The sequence below is a fragment of the Calidris pugnax genome, unplaced genomic scaffold (assembly GCF_001431845.1).
Source record: "Calidris pugnax isolate Ruff unplaced genomic scaffold, ASM143184v1 scaffold102, whole genome shotgun sequence".
In the NCBI taxonomy this organism is placed as follows: Eukaryota; Metazoa; Chordata; class Aves; order Charadriiformes; family Scolopacidae; genus Calidris; species Calidris pugnax.
Genome location: NW_015090846.1, coordinates 5,360,657 through 5,378,033, shown reverse-complemented (window position 1 = coordinate 5,378,033; position 17,377 = coordinate 5,360,657). Strand labels below are relative to the sequence as shown.

At 46.4% G+C, this 17,377-nt stretch overlaps 1 protein-coding gene across 4 annotated transcripts in view; it reads left to right on the top strand.

Moving 5' to 3' along the window:
* The window catches only part of DENND1A (DENN/MADD domain containing 1A), a 186,494-nt gene extending 175,731 nt beyond the window's left edge, over positions 1-10,763 (top strand). For 2 of the 4 annotated variants that reach the window (XM_014943038.1, XM_014943039.1), the window contains 3 exons: positions 6,093-6,221; positions 8,122-8,377; positions 9,269-10,591. In XM_014943038.1, the coding sequence (XP_014798524.1) occupies positions 6,093-6,221; positions 8,122-8,377; positions 9,269-10,591 (1,708 nt within the window). Of the gene's footprint in view, positions 1-6,092; positions 6,222-8,121; positions 8,378-9,268 lie in introns of all 4 variants that reach the window. The other 2 variants (XM_014943041.1, XM_014943040.1) reach the window with 1 other exon arrangement.
* Positions 10,764-17,377: the final 6,614 nt, after the last annotated feature.

Genomic DNA, 17,377 nt, shown 5'->3' with positions numbered 1-17,377 from the left:
TCTGACACTTGCTCTGTGGTACCAGTTGTGGGCTCTTCCTGATGAGACACAACAATGATGACACTGACACCACAGTTGTGATTTCAGAAGTACAAGTGGAGGAAATACCTAACCTTGTACTTAACTAAAGCTCAAATAAATGGCTTACTTAAGAGAGAACTTGAGGTGAATGCCTTTGAAATAGGTGATGACTCAGTAAACCGGAACTTCTTCTTTACTATTTATCTCAAAGTGTCATTCTGAATAAAGGGAAAGTAAGGCAGTAATTAAAGGTAGGATTTTCTTGACATTTTTCACAAACTTTCTTTTTTTTGTCCCAGTGAGAAACAATCTTTCTATATTGTTTTTAAATGAAAACATAAAGCCAGGTGTTGCCTCTTTAGAAAATTGCATTTTGCTCTCTCTCGGGTAATACTAAAACGAATGAAAACACTGCAAAACACCCTGGTGTTACTTGGTAGCTTGGAGTACCCTCATTGCAGGTCAGAAGAGATTCCACAAAAGCAAAAGCACTGAGAAGGTGCTTTTCTTAAAGTAAACTTAACCAAAATGTTCAGCTTAATTGCTCTGGTTTCAAAATTATTAATTAGGCAGTTACTTCTTTCAGGTGCTCACGTGTGGGATGTGTCTGTGAGGAGCTCCTGTTCAATGGGAAGTTTTCTTCTATATTTAAAACTAACACTTTTTGGTCTTGAGTGACTACACAAAGGTCTCAGGGAGGTTTCACAGGGTCTGTGACTTATTGGCTCAGACTGTGAGTTTTGCAGGAGGGGACTGTCCCTTGGGGCACTGCCCACTCAGCCTTCCCAGTGCAGCCTCCTCCCTTTGCCAGCTCTGGAAAGTAAAACATTCTGTTGGCGTCCTTTCAGTGGCTGTATTTATCAGTGCATTTCTTAGGGTATGAGGAATTTTGTATCTTCAGTTACACAAGTTAGTTTTTTTAAGGTGTATAAAAGAAAAACATTGTTTGGGGGCTATATGTGCTCATTTTCTAATCAGTCTTCAATGAAAAGGCAGGAGGGCAGGAGCGGTGACAAAGAACACCCAACATTGTTGCTGGTGTCAGCTTTTAGACCATCATATTTAGAAGAGCTGGTGGAGGAAATATTGTTTCCCCCATCAAAATTTGCAGTGAATTTGTTTTCTATTTTAATAGAAGGTTGGTTTTTTATCATCTTATCAATAATTCAAGGTTTGTGATGTTTATGATTCTTAAAAATTTGAAATGTATAATTTTTAAAAAACTTTTTAGTTAGAAGGTAGCAGGAAGAATTTGCAGATGAGAACTCGGAAAATGCTGGATTACCACCTGAGGCAATCCTGGACACGTGGGACATGCCTCCTTAAACACAAATTAGTTGTTCGCGGAAATAAGAGGTTGCATTTTTAGCAGATAGGCAGTTTTTTGAGAGCTCTCTTTTACACCACAGCAAGATTTCCTATTAAATGTAGAATAGGCTTCCAGAGCGCTCTAAGATCTGTCTTCTCTAAGTAGGGACTAGCTGGCTTCCAGGGCATGCAGAGTGGGAGGAAATTAAAATAGGAAATCAGAGGGTCAGGCTCACAATTAACAGCATGTCAAAAGGCTCTTGGGCTGGCTAAACCCATGTCAGTGCTGCAGCAGTTCATTAGGGCTTTCCAGAAGTCGTGTAGGACTTGGGAGAGAAGCTAATGGCCTTCCCTTGTATCCTATGAATGAAAATGGGCTGCGGTGCAATAGCGGGTTATTACACTGAATTTAGTCTGAAGCCAGCGTGACGGCTGCGGTAAATGATACAGGCTCATAAAGCGCATTAAGCCCAGTTGTTGTAACCAGGCTCTCAGAGCTCTGCCACACAGAATTTGCGTGTGGCAAAGGTTTTCCATGGCATCGTGGCAAGCAGGATGTTGGGCAGAAAGCCCAGGCAGCATGTAGCTGTTTGGCCAGGGGTTTTGTTGCCGGCATCGCCAAACAAGAGCCCCAGCAGAGGCAGGCAGGGCTGTGCCCGAGTCCCGGCGTCCTGACGCTCCCTCCCTCCCTCCCTCCCGCTGCGTTGGGCTGCAGGAAACTGGAATTTTGAGCCTTATTTCTGCTGTCTGCTTTGGGGCAAACCTACTGAACCTCCACGGCCTGGCTTTGTACAGAGGTGTGAGATCGGCCAGGGATGTGTGTGAGCAGACCCTTGGAACTGAGAAACAGGACAAAAATGTGAAAGGATTTTGTAGAATCTTGCATCCAGATCTGTCAGAGCAGGCAGAGATGTCAGCCAGCTTGTTCCCGCTTTAAATTCTTTGTTAATTTTTCCAGCTCTAGAAGATTTGTAAAAAGTTTATTACAACTATAAAACAGTCACCTGCCTTTAGTGGGTGTAACGATCCCAAGCTGTTGGGTTTGTTGTCTGGTTGGATGACTCAAGATAGGAATTTTTTGGTTGTTTTAATTTCAAATATCCTTTATGCTAATATTTTTGTTTTTCTGGACATACTCTGCTCCTATGAACATTCAGAGTATACAAAGTAAGACTTGAAAAATGAAATAGATATTTTAATATTCTTGTTAGCTCACACTCGGGCGTGCTGAGTGTTCAGAATATGCAGGAAGGAATTCCAGTGAAGGTCTGTGCTTTCTTCAGATTGAATAGTTCCTGGGTAATCCCCCAGTCCCAACTCTCCTATTTCATACTGGCAAGAAAAAGCCCGTGCATCCAAATCCCTCATTCTCTTCATTTTACTGTCTAAGAGGGACAAATTCCTTAATTCCCCAGAGCTGCTGTATAGCTATTCTTTAAAAAAAAATACATTAATAAAAAAAAAAATTCCTCCCTCAAATTTGGGAAGCCCTTTTTAGGAGAATAATGACAACAGGGCCATACTGCCCCTTTGTAGCATAATCTCTGTAATCAGGAAACAGCAACACAGTTAATAAAATATACAAATTTAATTTTCTCGTAACTAAAATATCTTTTAAAATTATTACAGAATTCTCCTTATTAATTCCCATATCCTGTACTCACATTTTCTGTATATATTTTTTTCTATCTCAAGTACATTTAGGTGTCAATTAAATTTGAAATATCTACATTTGTCAGCATTTCATTTTTGGCCAGTGTGATGTGCTGCTGATTTGTCCATGCATCCTGACACATGAAAAAAGCTCCTGAGATGCAGATCTTCCTCATTAAAAAAGAAACCCATACTATCATAATGGTACGCAGAGCCATGGAGCGCATCCCCGGCTTTATTGCGCCGTGTTTCTGACATGATATTTAAAAAGGAACAGCCACGGCTGTCAGTACTGTCATATGCTGGTGCTAACCGAAGACATGTTAAACTAAACATTAGAAAGAGATCAGCAAGTCATCTGCATGGTAACTCGGGGAAGAGATTAGGTAGGCAGGAGCTGGTGCAGTCATGTGGAGATGATGAGGGTTGTAGCTGTGACGGACACATCCTTTTTTCCCTCGCAGGCTCCGCGCGGGGCTGGCTCTGACCTGCCTGAGCAGAGACAGCTCTTTGTGTGCGAAATCCCAGCGAGGGGCGGGTGGCAGCCTGCGGGAGAGGCGCCCAATTGGGTTAATGAGGGAATAGGCACTTTTTTTGGATTCTACTGCCTCCAGCTAATAAAAAATTTAAACTCGGGCAATTTTAGATTGTTCGTCCCTTGTCTTGGACCAAAACCTCTTATGGAGCGCTCCAACAGCGAAACTTAAGTGCTCTCTTTTTTCTAATTATCAGATCCCACTTTCATTTCAGGAGTCTTGCAACAGCAGCAAACCCAGTGCATATTAACTTGCTTTATATTTAATCTTATTTGTGCTGAGCTGCACTGGAGTGCCATAGATGATCAGCCAACAAGAGCCCATCTGATTTCTTCATAGTTTGTCCCCAGTTTATTTAATATGTGCACAAGCAACGCAAGGGGATTCAGCAGGGTCTGAAGGCAAACAAAAGGTACCAGAGGCAGTGCTTTCAGGGCAGCTGCACCAATGCATTTGCTGTGTGCAGTTACCAAACATGGAGTCTATTGGCAAGATATGTGGAAATTCAGTATCGCTCTTGATTTCTGGAAATAATTTTAGATTTTCTGGAATCACTAAATGGTAATTTACTCTACAAAGACAAAAAGATGTGTATATAAGTTTAAAAAAGAAAAACTTTTCAAGTATGTTTGAATTTTGATTTATTTTAGGTCGAGCCTTTTGTTAATGTAAATTGACATTTTTTTATAATAGTCACTTTCCTAAAAAAAAAAAAGGAAAAATAAAGAAGGTTAAAAAAATGTTATAACAAATTTTTCCTAATGCAATGGCATCATCTCACTTTCCCTGGATGCCTGTTAGAGCAGAAGAGAGGAAAAGAACCGCTCTGCAACAGCTTTAATTGGAGTACCACAGACTATGATTTAACACCATCAGCTGCATCCACTGCCACCACTATTTTAGACTTTTTATTAATTAGCTCTGACCTGATTGTGAATACACATTTATTCACAGCTGCAGCTTGGGCCCTCTTGAGCTGCCGGCTCTAGTGTCCAACTTCTCGTTTTCCAACCTAATCTTTTAGACTGATTTTCGTAACTTTATTATACAGTTATTTAGTGATTGGGACAAAAGAACAAGAAGAGTGAAGGCTGATTAGGAATTCAAGTGCTACTAGAGGTAGCTTGTTAATATGTCTGTACTATAAAGGTAACAAATCATTCTTTCTGTCTATGATTTTGGCCCTGTTCTGATTTCAGTGTATCCTCATCTTACCTAGAAGGGCCGTCGTGGTGTGATACACGTGTGTTGCTCTGTTGATGCCTGCAGGGTCAGGACAAAGCCTTTGTTCCATGTGATGAGCCTGACTCTGCTCTCAAGGCAATAACACATTTTATTCTGGTCCCCAGTAGCAGCAAAATGAGGCTCCCGTCTCACCTGTGTGTTGCTTTGTGTCATTGTGTGTTTGGATTCAGTGGGGTGTTACCAGTGGTACATGGCTGAGAAAATGAAGATGTTTGGGAAGAGCCCTCATTCGGGCGGTTAGAAACACCATTTACTTCTGTGATCCTGGTGATTTCTTTTCCAATGTTCTGGGTATCTGGGGAAGGAAAAAAAGAGACTTGTAAACGATGTTCTCTGGCAGCATCCGCCAGAGTTCATCAGCCAGTTTGGTCCATGAGACACAAAGGTGGCTTATCGTGCCCTTGGAAAGAGCTTCTCTTGTGGTTCTTTTTTTTGTTTGTTTCCACTCATGCCCTCACAGATATGCCAGACAAGAGCAAACCCTGGAGATCTGGCCTCTGGGGATAAAATAAATATGACTAATACATTCTTGTCTAAAGTCTGGTGAAATGGTGGGGGTTGAGGGTTTGGGGGTGGGTTTTTTGTCGTGGTTGGGTTTTTTAAATAACAGCTGAAGTGTGTTTCCAGAGGCATTTCTGATTTCAAGTTGTTTTCACCTGAAGGAGTTTTTGTTCCCAGCTGCTGCTAATGAATTCACAGATTGATAGTTACCGTCCTGGGATGCAGGAGAAATTAGTTTTGGTCCCTTTTCTGCCAGACTTTGAAAGTAGTTAACTATCAAGGAAAGAAACAGGAGAAACGTGCACTTTACTTCACAAACTGCACTTATATATATATATATATAAATCCATGGACAGTTTTGGTTTTCTTCTCGTGTGATTTCAGATCTCCAAACTAGATGCCAGTAGGAATTGTTACCCTCAAGTCAGCTCCTCTTGTATCAGACTGATGGCAGGCTGAATGTCTGTAAAGCAGAGAGGTTGATCTAATACTTGTGTGTGTGTAGTCAGAGCTCAGAGAATCTGAGGAGCAAAGATGTATTTCTAAAGAATGGAAAGAAACTGGAAAATGTAGCAGGGAAAGGGTGGGTTTCTGTACTGGCTTCTCTTGCAATATGGGTGGGATCCAGGTCTTGGTGCCCTTCCCGACGAGATGGCACCCAAGACTTAGAAGAGGTGTATTTTCTGCCGGAGAAGTAGAGCTCAGCACTGCCCAGCAGAGCTCTGCGGTGCCCATCAGTCATGGCCTACAAATCTCTTGGTTTCTCTCTCCTCTGGAGCTTTGAATGTGGCGACTTGATAACTTCTTTTCTCTCCCTGTTTCCCTCAGCCTTGTAAAGCCCATGCGACACTATACGGTCTTCCTCTCTGAGGACTCTTCTGATGATGAATTTCAGCAGGAAGAGGATCCTGTCTCTGGCTTCTCTGAAAACTTTTTCTTCTCTGCTCCTTTTGAATGGTCTATCCTTTATTCTTTCATTGTATTAATTCAGCCTTCGAGCAATGGCTTTGTGCTGGTCAGGGTGCCTGCTCCTGTACTTGGAGTTTTGGAAATGCTCCTGTGGTCTCTGTACGGTGCCTGATGAATGTTCACCATTTCTCCTGCTTGTTTGTGTTGGTGTCTGGCAGCATGCAAAAGCCTTCTCCTGCATGAACTACTGCAGAACACACAGCTCATGGTTTTACGTCGACGTGAGCTCTGGGGGGTGTAACCTTTCACTGGCCCTTTGTTCCAATGTGCTGCTTGATCCTGTCCAAACCTGTCGTTCTTCCCCATGTGGTGCTACCTGGGCTTCTTGGGTTGTCCTGTGGGCCTCATTGCAGTGCACTTACTGGCTTTTTCTAGTTTCACCTGGGTTGGACTAGATGACCTTTGGAGGTCCCTTCCAGCCTGGACAGGTCTATGCTTCTATGATCCTGCCCGCGGTGGCCATGCCAGGGCAGCGAGCGGTGCCCGTCCCTCCTGCTCCGGTGGCCGGGTGGAGGCGACACACGGACTCACTGCACTGAGTGCCTCTCACTGCAGATTGAAGGTGCTGCCCCAGGAGGGGTCTTGAGCCGAGGCACGTCCCCCAGAGGTGACATTGTGTGAGGCAGGAGGTGGGTTCGGAGAGGGGCAGGGAGGGGAGGTGACAGCCAGGAGAGGGGCAGGGAAGGGAGGTGACGGCCGGCAGTCCAGCACAGACAGACAGACGGACAGGTTGAGTAGCCAAGGAGCAGAAGACGCTCCCACACTCTAGTGTTTGGGGTGGAGGAGACCAGGCTGCTGAAATGGTGTGTTTGCAGAGTGTTCCTCAGGGCCGTTGCGCGGTGTGATCTCGTGCGTAGCAGGTGAGTGTGTATCATGTGAGAGACTAAAGATACGACTGAGATTTGCAAGATCCCCCTGTTCCTCAGGACGTGTACCATCAGCTGTCTGTCTTGTACTTGCATTATTACGTCCTCGCGTTGCTCGCTGAATGCCTGCTATTTATGTGTTGATGAATGAAGTAAGATGGGCTGTTTATAAATTTGCATGATATAGATGTATTATAAAAAAATACGGGAAGAGGAGGAGGGCTCTTCCATAGTATCTGTTTTTGCAGGTCTCACAAATATTTTCTTTTAATTGAAACCTTGTTTAAATGCCACAGTAAAACTGGCTGCCAGTCAAATGCCAATCACCACAGATACGTATGGCACTTCTTGTTATTAATTGGCTGTGCATTATGCTGCTGTTCTCTGTACACAGAACCAATATGCAAATCTGCTGGTGTTCATTTTTTCGCTGAGGTATGTGGAAGAAAAGCATCCTGCTAACTCGGCCTTGGCTGTAAATGTAAAATAGGTGTCTCCATAATGGATTGTGTTGTTTCTGGATAAGATGACACCAGTGTAATCATTGGAACTCTGCACAGTGTTCCCAATTATGGCAGGAAAACACTGAATTATGTTCTGTGCTGAGTTTGCTTTGCAGCAAGAGACCGTAAGTGCCTGCAAAACCCAGGGCTCATTGCAGGGCACTTGCTCTGGCTTCTTGTGGAGGAGCCCTGAGCAGTGACCTGCCGGGGGGCTGTTGAAACAGAGAGCCACCGTCCCGTCACTCCTGTGCCCAGGGTTCCCTCAGCAGCCTGGCTGTGACTGCATGAGCCCAGCTCTCCTCTGAGTACCTTCCACTTGTGCCTTTTTCCTTTCTGAAACCCCTCAAGTGCCATCTCTGTGTGTCCTTCTGCCCTCGGTCACTGCTCCTCCTGTTCACAGGGTACTGTGTTTTGCCACCCAAACGTTTTTTGTAAAGCCATCCAGCTCCTTACTAAATACTTGTTTAAAAAAAAAATTAGAGACAGTGATGTGCAACATGATTTTTGTTTCTCTCCCAGGCCTCAGCCCTACCGGGCCCTGAAAGAATCCGATAGTGCTGATGGGGAAGAGACTGTCAGTCCAGAGAAGTCAAAAGAGCCTCTGCCCCCCAGCCCCCTCCTCTCCAGCAAGGCTGCAGAAGTCAACCTCCTTGAAGACATTTTCCCTAACCTGGAAGTGGAAACGCAGCCGCAGCCTCTCAGCCAGGCCAAGAGCCTGGAGGACCTGAGGACACCCAAGGAGGAGGGCGAGCAGCGATGCACCTTTGATTACCAGGTCTGCTCGGGGTTCACCCGCGCTGGGGGTTGCACAGGACCGGGACGGGCTGTCTTCACCCTTCTCTGGGGGACATTTTCATATTATTGGGTACACGCATCCATTTCCCAGCCCTTTGTTCATGAGTTTTAGAGTCCATTTCTGAATTAAGAAATTATTAGAATGGGACTCAGTTCTAAGACAGTAACTTTTTCCACTGAAACTACAGCCTTTGTTTCTAAAGGAAGAAATATTTGCGCTGTTCCTCAGGGTCTGCTCTGTCCATTGGCTGTCACACAGTTATTTTTGAAGCCGATGCTCAGCAGTGAGAAGGAATACCTGGGAATTTTCAGATCCCCTCCAAACTCCATGTTTTTTAAATGACCTTCTTGTAATCTGGCCTTTTTGGTCTGGGGATCTTCTGAACAATCTTGATGGTCAAAGAGAGATTCTTTATGAGGAAATTCACAGAATATGTGCAGCTTAAAGTGCCAAACTAAAGCAGACTGAGATCTTTGTGCGACATGAAAGAAAAGAATGTCATTTCTACCTTATCATAATATTTAATTTAGTGTTATACCCAGATATTTCATTTGACAGCCTTTTCCATACCACAATTACGGCTCCTCAATTCCTGTGCCTTGGATATGGGTACATGCTCCTCACTGGGCTAACAACAGATGCCACAATGTCACACCAACACTCATTAGAGGCAGAGCTGGAATTAAAACTGCAGAGTTCTGCTTCTGATCTCCTGTCTGTCCTCCTCGGCTGCCTGTGTTGTCCCTCTCTGGTGCTCACCCTCTGTGGACACATCCCCTTCCACCCGTGGCCCAGCAGCCCCTCTGTGCTTTGTGCTCTGTGTTGTGAGGGGAGCAGTAAAAGTTAACATTTTTTTATACTTTCTTGCAGAGAATGGATCTTGGTGTGTCTGAGAGGAACAGGATCGTGCCAACCATGAAGCTGTCTCACCCTTACAACAAGCTGTGGAGTATGGGTCAGGATGATATGGCCATTCCCACCAAGTTTTCCCAAAGCTCTCCGGAAAGGCCCTTGACTGCGCTTGGCACTTTGCCGTCAATGTCACGGAGACCTCGGAGCAGGGACAGTGTTCTGGCTCCTGCAGAAAAGGAGGAATCAAATCCTGCCATTCAAGGGAACATCACCATTCCTAGGCCACAAGGAAGAAAGACTCCTGAACTGGGGATAGTGCCACCACCACCACCAGCACCCAGGGCTTCCAAGCATCAGACTCCAGCCGGGCCAACAGAAATTCTCACCCCCCACGCTACGGGACGTAGCCCTTTGGTTTCAGATCTGATCCCAGAGCCCTTTGGAGTTGGCAGCGTGTCCTTAGACCCCGAAATCCAGCAGTCTGTGAATTACTCCTCTCGTCCGTCTCAGCTTTTGTCCGGTGCTGCCAGCACTGCTGAGATGCTCCAGCCTGTCAAGGTGAAGACAGATAATACAGATAACGAGAGTGACTACCTTCTTAACCTCCTGGATCCATTAAAAACAGCCAGCTGGCAAAGCAGTGGCCCACAACAAGGTCCCCACAGCCTGCAAAGCTCAGCCACTCCACCTGCTGCCACTGGCTTTGTCTCGGTGGCAGGTGACTTTGTGCCTCCTCCAGCTGCACCCTTTGTCCATCCCCTTGGTTACCCTTCCCCAGCACCACCCCCTTTTTTACAGCCATCTCCTAATCCCTTTACACAAACGTTGCCAGGAGCCCTCTCGGTGTCTCTAGTAAGACCCCCCAGGGGCTCCTTCACCCCCTCCTTAGGTCACGCTTATAGCTCTAGCTTCATAACGCCCAATTCTACCTTCTACCCACCACAAAGACCTCAACCAAACATGTCCACGCTGTCCATGCCAAACCTGTTTAGCCAGGCTCCTGCTGTCCCTGCCCCCAGCTCCCTACTGCTGCAGAGCCCCAGCCCCTCCCCAGCAGCCCCCCTGCAGCCGGCAGGCGGGGGTGCTCCTAAAGCCAGAACGTTACAGATGGGCCAGTCCAGCTCAAAGGTAGATCCCAAACAAGGGGTAGCTCTCCTGTCTAACGAACCCCCTTTGATCCCTTCCAGGCCAGCTAAGGGCTTAGAGTCAGTGTTACTGTCCTCTAAATCTGAGGAGACAAAAGATCCATTTGAAGATTTGTTAAAAAAGACAAAGCAAGACGTGTCATCCACACCAGGTAAGGTGGAGCAGCTCAGAAAGCGATGGGAAACCTTTGAGTAATGCTCCCAATGGCCTTTTGATTTCCCTTTGGAATTGACAGAGGGGTTTTTTTTGGTTTTTTGAGCCAGCATAAAACCAAGCATTTCTTTTCTGGAAGGCTGAGCCAGGATAGCTGCAGGACCATCACCGTGCTGCAATTCCCACACGAGAGCTTTTTGCCCCGAGTTCAGAGTCCCCTGCAACTGCTTCCTCTCTCTCTGCTGCTGAACCCGGGCCTCTTGCACTGACCAAAGCATGAAGGGAGCTGGGGTTGGGGTTTGGTTTTGTTTGGTTTCCACACACAGCTTTTCAGACAGAGCTACTGCTGCAGAGGTTACCCCTTCCCTTGTAGCGCGGGCGGGAGCGCGGCAGAGCACGTGGTGTCCTGTCGGTGCTGGTCAGTGGTTCCACGTGACACCTACAATTACCAGGGTTTGCTTTCACACGTGAAGTGCAGCAACAAACCCCAACTTGTGGGTTGTGCTGAATTCATCCATTAGGCTCCGGGTTTGTCCCCTCTTGAAATACAGATGCTCTTTTAGGTGATACTCTTGGATGAGCTTTTGCTGCAGATTTTTGATTCTCCCTCCTCCCCCCCGGGTCACTGGCACCGAGAGGTAACGGGGACCTCTCAGGTGAGGAATTGTCATCATCCCTTGTTGCTACAAAACCCCAGCACAGAGCAGTTGCTCAGGGTTTGGTCCTGCATCTCTGTTGGGAAACTGGAAACACCAGCAATTGATTTTTCTTTTGGGGGCTTTTGTTTATTTGTTTGTTTTTGTTAAGTACATCAGAAAATAGAGGCCATAAAGAGTATCCTAGTTCTTATATATGTGTATGGTAATATTATATATAAATATTATAGATGGCAGTATATGAATGGGATGTAACAATATCTTACTCAATTATAAAAAACAACAAAAAAAGGAGGAAAAAAAAAAAGGGGTATAAAGCTCCTGAGTCTGAGTGGCAGTGAGGTGCCAAGGTGGTCTGAGCACAGGGGGGTGCAGGCGGTGGCACTTGTCGGGCTCCGGGCTGGGCTGAGCAGGGCCAGGGCTGGGACGGGGGAGGGCGATGGGACGTGGCCCCAGAACTGCCCGTCGCTGCCATCGGCCACCAGGATCTCAGTCTGCTCTGCCCGGCTCCGTCAGCCCATCTGACCCACCCCAGTCTCTGTCCCACTGTGGAGGAGAACATTTGCTGGTGTAACAGGACATTAACTGGACAGTGACATGGACTGTGAGGTCATCACGTACAAAAATGCAATGAATGGGTGAAAGGGTACGTTCTTTCTCATTTTCTATGACACTTCTCTGTGGCAATAGTATTCTCAAGAAATTTCATCTTAATCCCAGCATCCCGTATAAAAGCTGCTGTCTTTGCAGTGATCATTTCTGTTTTACTTAAGTGGTGCTTTTTTGTTTTGTTTTGTATTTGGGCACAATCTGATGTAAAACATGTTACTCTGGAAGAGGTAATCGCATCACCATTAAGCCTTTGATAAAGGAAATAATTTTGGACACATGGGGAAATTCTTGTAAAGCTTTATCTGATTTCCAATGTATCTATTTTATTCATATATAACCTTGGAAGTTTTCTTACTGCAGTGTATGGGAATGGCTGTCTCTGCGTGCGAGTCTGTGCGATACAAAAGCAAAATACTCTCACTATCTGAAATGCCAACAGTTTGGGAAGACCACAGAATTACATCAATATTCGATTTCTGTAAAGTCCTGTTACTCGGACACGCCATTCAGCTGGATTTGTATTTTGTTTTTGTGTTGGAAGACAGATGGTTTTAGTATTGCATAGTAAAATATTTAAAGTCTAAGATAATAGCTCCATTTTATTTTATACAGCTCAGAATATGAACATTATATATAAATTGAGTCTGGAATTTCAGATCTCCTTTGCGCTGAGCCAATGGTAGCACTCTCTCAGTCACGGTGGGTGCAGAGGCAGCAGCAGGCCCTGCGTGCGCCGCGCCGCGGGATGGCACCTTCTCTTCCCCCGGGGTGTTCGTGTGAGCGGGACCCTCCGCCTCCATGAGAACCACTCAGGTAACTCTGTATCGTTGCAGGTCACTTTCCAGCTCTGATTATTTTACTCTGCTCATATTATGGAATGTTTTACGCAGTTGATTTTTGTACAAACAAGCAGTCTTGGATTATTTTTTTAAGTCATTTTTGAGGCCCTGAAAAGCATGAACACTGAACACAAATGGAATTAACCCCCTTCTCTGCGTCGGGGAGGGGCGGGGGCGGCACCTTCCCGGAGCGTGTGAGCGTCCCCACGTCCTGGACAGACTCCGCAGCCCAGAGATGGGTTTTGTGCTTCTCCTAATAAAGGACTCCAACGGCCCCAGGGCAGTAGTTATTGTCGTCTTTAAACTCAGGAATTCCTAACATGATTCATTCCCAACAGTGCCAGATGTAAACAAGGTGTGCTCGTCTGGGAGAGCCAGCTGGGATGGAAAACATTGCTTTTTCTGATGTAGAGGTATTTTTCATGGTTTTACTAATCTAGTACAAGTGCTCCTTTTCCTCCTTGTCTGATATGATTCATCAATGACTTTATATTCAGCTTTGTGCCTTTTCCTGTACTCACCATCCTTGTTTGCTTGTTTGCTCCTGCTTTTGCTTATTTACAGGTGCTTCCTTCCATTAGAAGTAACTTTCATTTTAAAATTTTGTTTAAAAAAACCCAACCCTCTCAATTTTCTGATGCTGTACAGATGGGAGAACCGTTTTTATATCTTACTCCTTAGGTTAGAAATATTTTAGAGGCTGGAATTGGAAGCTGTCGACACACAAGGCTTGTTGCAGAAGCCCTTTCTCTCGTGCAGGTGTTAATGACCAGAGGCTGGGATTTCTTTCCAAGTACCAGGGATGGTTTTTCCAACCTGCAATGAACAGTCTGAGCTGCTTAGATATTTCCTCCCTTTTCCCCTCTTTTTTTAATGTGTGTGGAAACAATCAAGCTGGAGATTGACATCTGCTCAGATTTCTTTCCGGTCAGGGGGTGGTTAGAGTCTGTCAGTTACAAGTGGCTGTGATATTTTAATAATTTTAATAATTAATATCCCTTTAACCAACCAAAGGAACCACTGAGTCAGTGACACCCTGAAGACAGAAGTGTGTGCAGTAACGTTTCTGTTGTTACACAGGAATGTTTCAGGCACTGTCTTCAGAAGAGCAGTAGGTGAAGGACAGGTAACTGCTGCCTAAAGTCTGTCCCTGCGCCCGCTGGGATTTAGTCTCGGTGACCTGTAATATCTGTTCCATGTGCTTTGCTCCTTGTACACTCACAGTACACACAAAAAGTGATTTTTCCATCAGCAGCAGGTGAATTTGTCTCCTGGTGAACAAGAAGCCTCCGGCTGTTGGGTATTTCATGGCTCCGACCACAGGCTGATCTTGGCCTCTTTGCTCATAAAGTAAGGGATTAATGGTAAAGTGGAGCAGCACGGGTTTCAGTAGAGGAAAAAGGAAATGCAGGAGGTTTGACAGCCCCTTCTGTGTTTCTACAAGGGCTCTGCTTCATCCTCTGTGCTGAGAGCCCCAGTGCACGACAAAATAACCAGAAATGTAGTAACTGTGACAGAGGCACTGAGGTTTATGGCTCTGCAAACCCTGGAACTGACCAAAACCAGCCACCTAGACAGCAAGTTACTCTTCAGAAAGAAAGAACAAACAATTCAAGGTAACTAGGTCTATTTTTAATCAAATTTTATTGTAAATTTCTTCTGAAGGACATTCTAATCTTTTACAAATTACAAAATTTACAAAAGAAACCAGGATCATGATCATTAACTACAGCAAATCTGGTTTTGTGAAAAAATATATTCAAAAATTAAATATCAAAAGAAAGTTCAGTTCATTATTGAAAAAAAACAAAACCAAACAACTTTCATAAATTATTTTGCAGAAATGCTCAAGACACTGACAAAGTATTTTAACACTTTTCCTAGTACTGGCTTTGGGTGTCGAAATAAAACCATCTGCTAACGCTGTGACGCGATGGGGCAGGAGCCGTGGTGCCGCAGACAGACTGGCTGCCGGGGGCTCACGGGGCTTCAGGTGCCTGTCCTGGGGCGGGGGCTGTGGGTTCTGGTTGCCTTCCAGGGCATTTCAGTACCTGGGTAACAGCCAGCTCTTACAACCCAGTTCTGGGTGGCTCTCAAAGTACTACAGGCTGAGGGTAACACTGGTTCATCACATCCTGTTGCTGCCCTCATTTTTCTACAATTTAAACACAAAAAAAATGGAGTGGTGCTAAAAAGTAACACCCTGGAGGTGAATCAGGTCCAAGTTTGCAGAAACCCAAAGCAGAGTCTGAGCTTGGGGCAGGTTTATTGCAAGTCACTGTGGGGTGAAGAAAACCCCACCTTCCTTTGCCAGGCCACGGGGGGCTCTGCCAGCCCTTTCTCACCAGGAGATACCCCCACCCTTAAGCCAGGGACAGACCCAGACCAAGAGGAACCAGCCGGGGCTGGGGGTCCTGCCCCTTCACAGCCCCCGCTCCCCCGAAGGCGCCGTTCGTCTGTTGGACGCTCTCACCTTGTCCCTGTGCTGAGGGAACCAGTCCCAGTGCAGCCAGGGGATGGGGCCAGGGAACTGCCTGTTCTGAAGGGTGTCAGACCTTCCGAAATACCAGCGGGAAGATACACTGAGCAAATCCTTCACATCAGAGGTAAGAGCAGTGTCATTAGTAATAACTAACTAAAAGCCCTAGCGAGCTGCCCCCACTGATAGCAGGGCCTTTCTTTATCAGCTCCTCTCCAAACCACAGCCGGGGTGGGATCACCTCTTCCAACTTTTCCTCAGCATTAGAGGGAAAGTCATCCCAACACCAAACACAAAATGTTAATTGTCTTCTCTCCCCATGGTTTGTTTTTTCTATTTTCCACCATTTTTATTCTTCATCTTACATCAGCAGCTGCACCTGTGCAGAAGATCTGTTCCTAAGTGACAGAACTGGTCAGTAGTTTCGGTCTCTTCCCTTTGCTTAGAATTACAGAAAAATTTACAGCTACAGTTAAAAAATATAATATATCCAAGAGCAAAACAGAATAGCATTTTCTTCCGGTGGCCATTAGCTACAGTGGGCAGAGTCACACCCTGCTCACTAACAGCATTCTGGAGATTAAAAAGCAGATGCTGTTTTCTAAAATAGTTCTCAGCAATAGTTGTAGTAATTATCCTGAAATGTTAATGAGTTCAGACCTTACTGGGCCTGCTCTGCTGCATTTCTTTCCACAGGGTCTGCCACGTTGTGCTAGAGAAGAAATGGCTCACTCAGCAGCTAAAACAGTAACAAAGGAGAAGTAAAGCCACAAAATAAATAGCCTTTTTAGGGCAATGTGGAAGATGAACGCTGTGTCTCTACAACACAAACCCTGCCTTTGTGTGAAAGGGCACGAGAGCAGTAAACTGACCTCCACACCCAAACCCGTCTGTCCTGAGAGCTGGGGTCTGGAAATGCCTCCCCCTCCTCCTCCTCCCCTCCTCAGACAAGCATCACTTGGTGCTCAAACACTAAATCTTGTGGGAGGGAGGGGGAAACCTCCCGCCCGCTCACACCAACCTTCTCACAACCTGTGATCAAAGCCATCAGTTTTTCTGCACATAAACATCCTCCTTTCAAGAAAGTTAATGCTGTAACTGGCACCAGTCTCAGGAAGGCACTTAAAGTCTTGCTGTGGTTCAGTCTAGTCTTGGGAGCAGGTTTCTGGGCAGGGTCTGACAGAGCCCCTGGTACTCACTGTCTGGTAACGCCGGGGGGCAGAGGGACGGCAGCAGCTCCAGGAATTCCCTCCCATCAGTGGGTCACCTGCCTTAGCTTTGCAGAGGAGGCACAGGCACAAGTGTTTTTAAACAACCACATTACTTACATTATTTCTTAATACAGGGGTTTGGTTCCCAATAATTAGCCCTGCCCCATGGCACCCCTGCACGGTGCCATGTATATTGGCTGTGTGGCATCAGCAGTGGGTCTGTGTCCCCCCCTCTGCTGCCACAGCCCCCACTTGCTTCCTCGCCTCCCCTGGCCCCTCCAGAATTTCTGTTTTTTTTAACTCCCAGAGTTTACTGCTCTTGCTGCCAGACCAATTTGATACAAATCTTTTCTGGGATGAGCTGCAATAACCAAGCTCCTTCAAGCAGGTGAATCCTCCTGCCAGGTACGAGCAGTTGCCCATGGCCTGTGAAGTAGCTTAAAGCAGTACAGACCTGTCCTACAAACCCCATCTCCAGAGAGAGATGCTGCAGCAGTTCCAGCATTGTTAGAAGGACACAGCACCTGCTGTCAGATCAGCCGCTCGGTTGGTGGCATCTTGATCACATTCCACATTTCCACGCGAGCCCCGTCCTTCTCCTGACGGCTTGGGCTGTACGTTCCCTGAGTCGCTCTCCTCCTCTTCATGACAATGGCTGTAGCTGCAACAAGTGCAAGGAGAAGGACAGCCCCTGCGGTCCCGACTGCTCCCACCACGGAGGAGTTGCTAAGATGGGCCCACACCGGCTGCTGCGGTAGAACAGGGTGTTACCGAGAGCGTCATGTCTCACCCCTCAGCCCTCACCCGGAGCCGCCCGGTGCTGCCCACGGCGCCAGGCACCAGCTTCCCCCTCTCGCTGTTTATGTACCATTGTCCCCTCCACGTCTCCCAAGAGCCCAGGGCATACGGAGCAGTCTGCTGGCCCTTTTCCTGCTCACCTCTCCCCCCAGCCCCACGCACACCATGAGCTCAGCGCTTGGCAACAGGTTCAGCCCATCGCACCAGCGCTGGCCCTCCAACCCCCCCCCGCC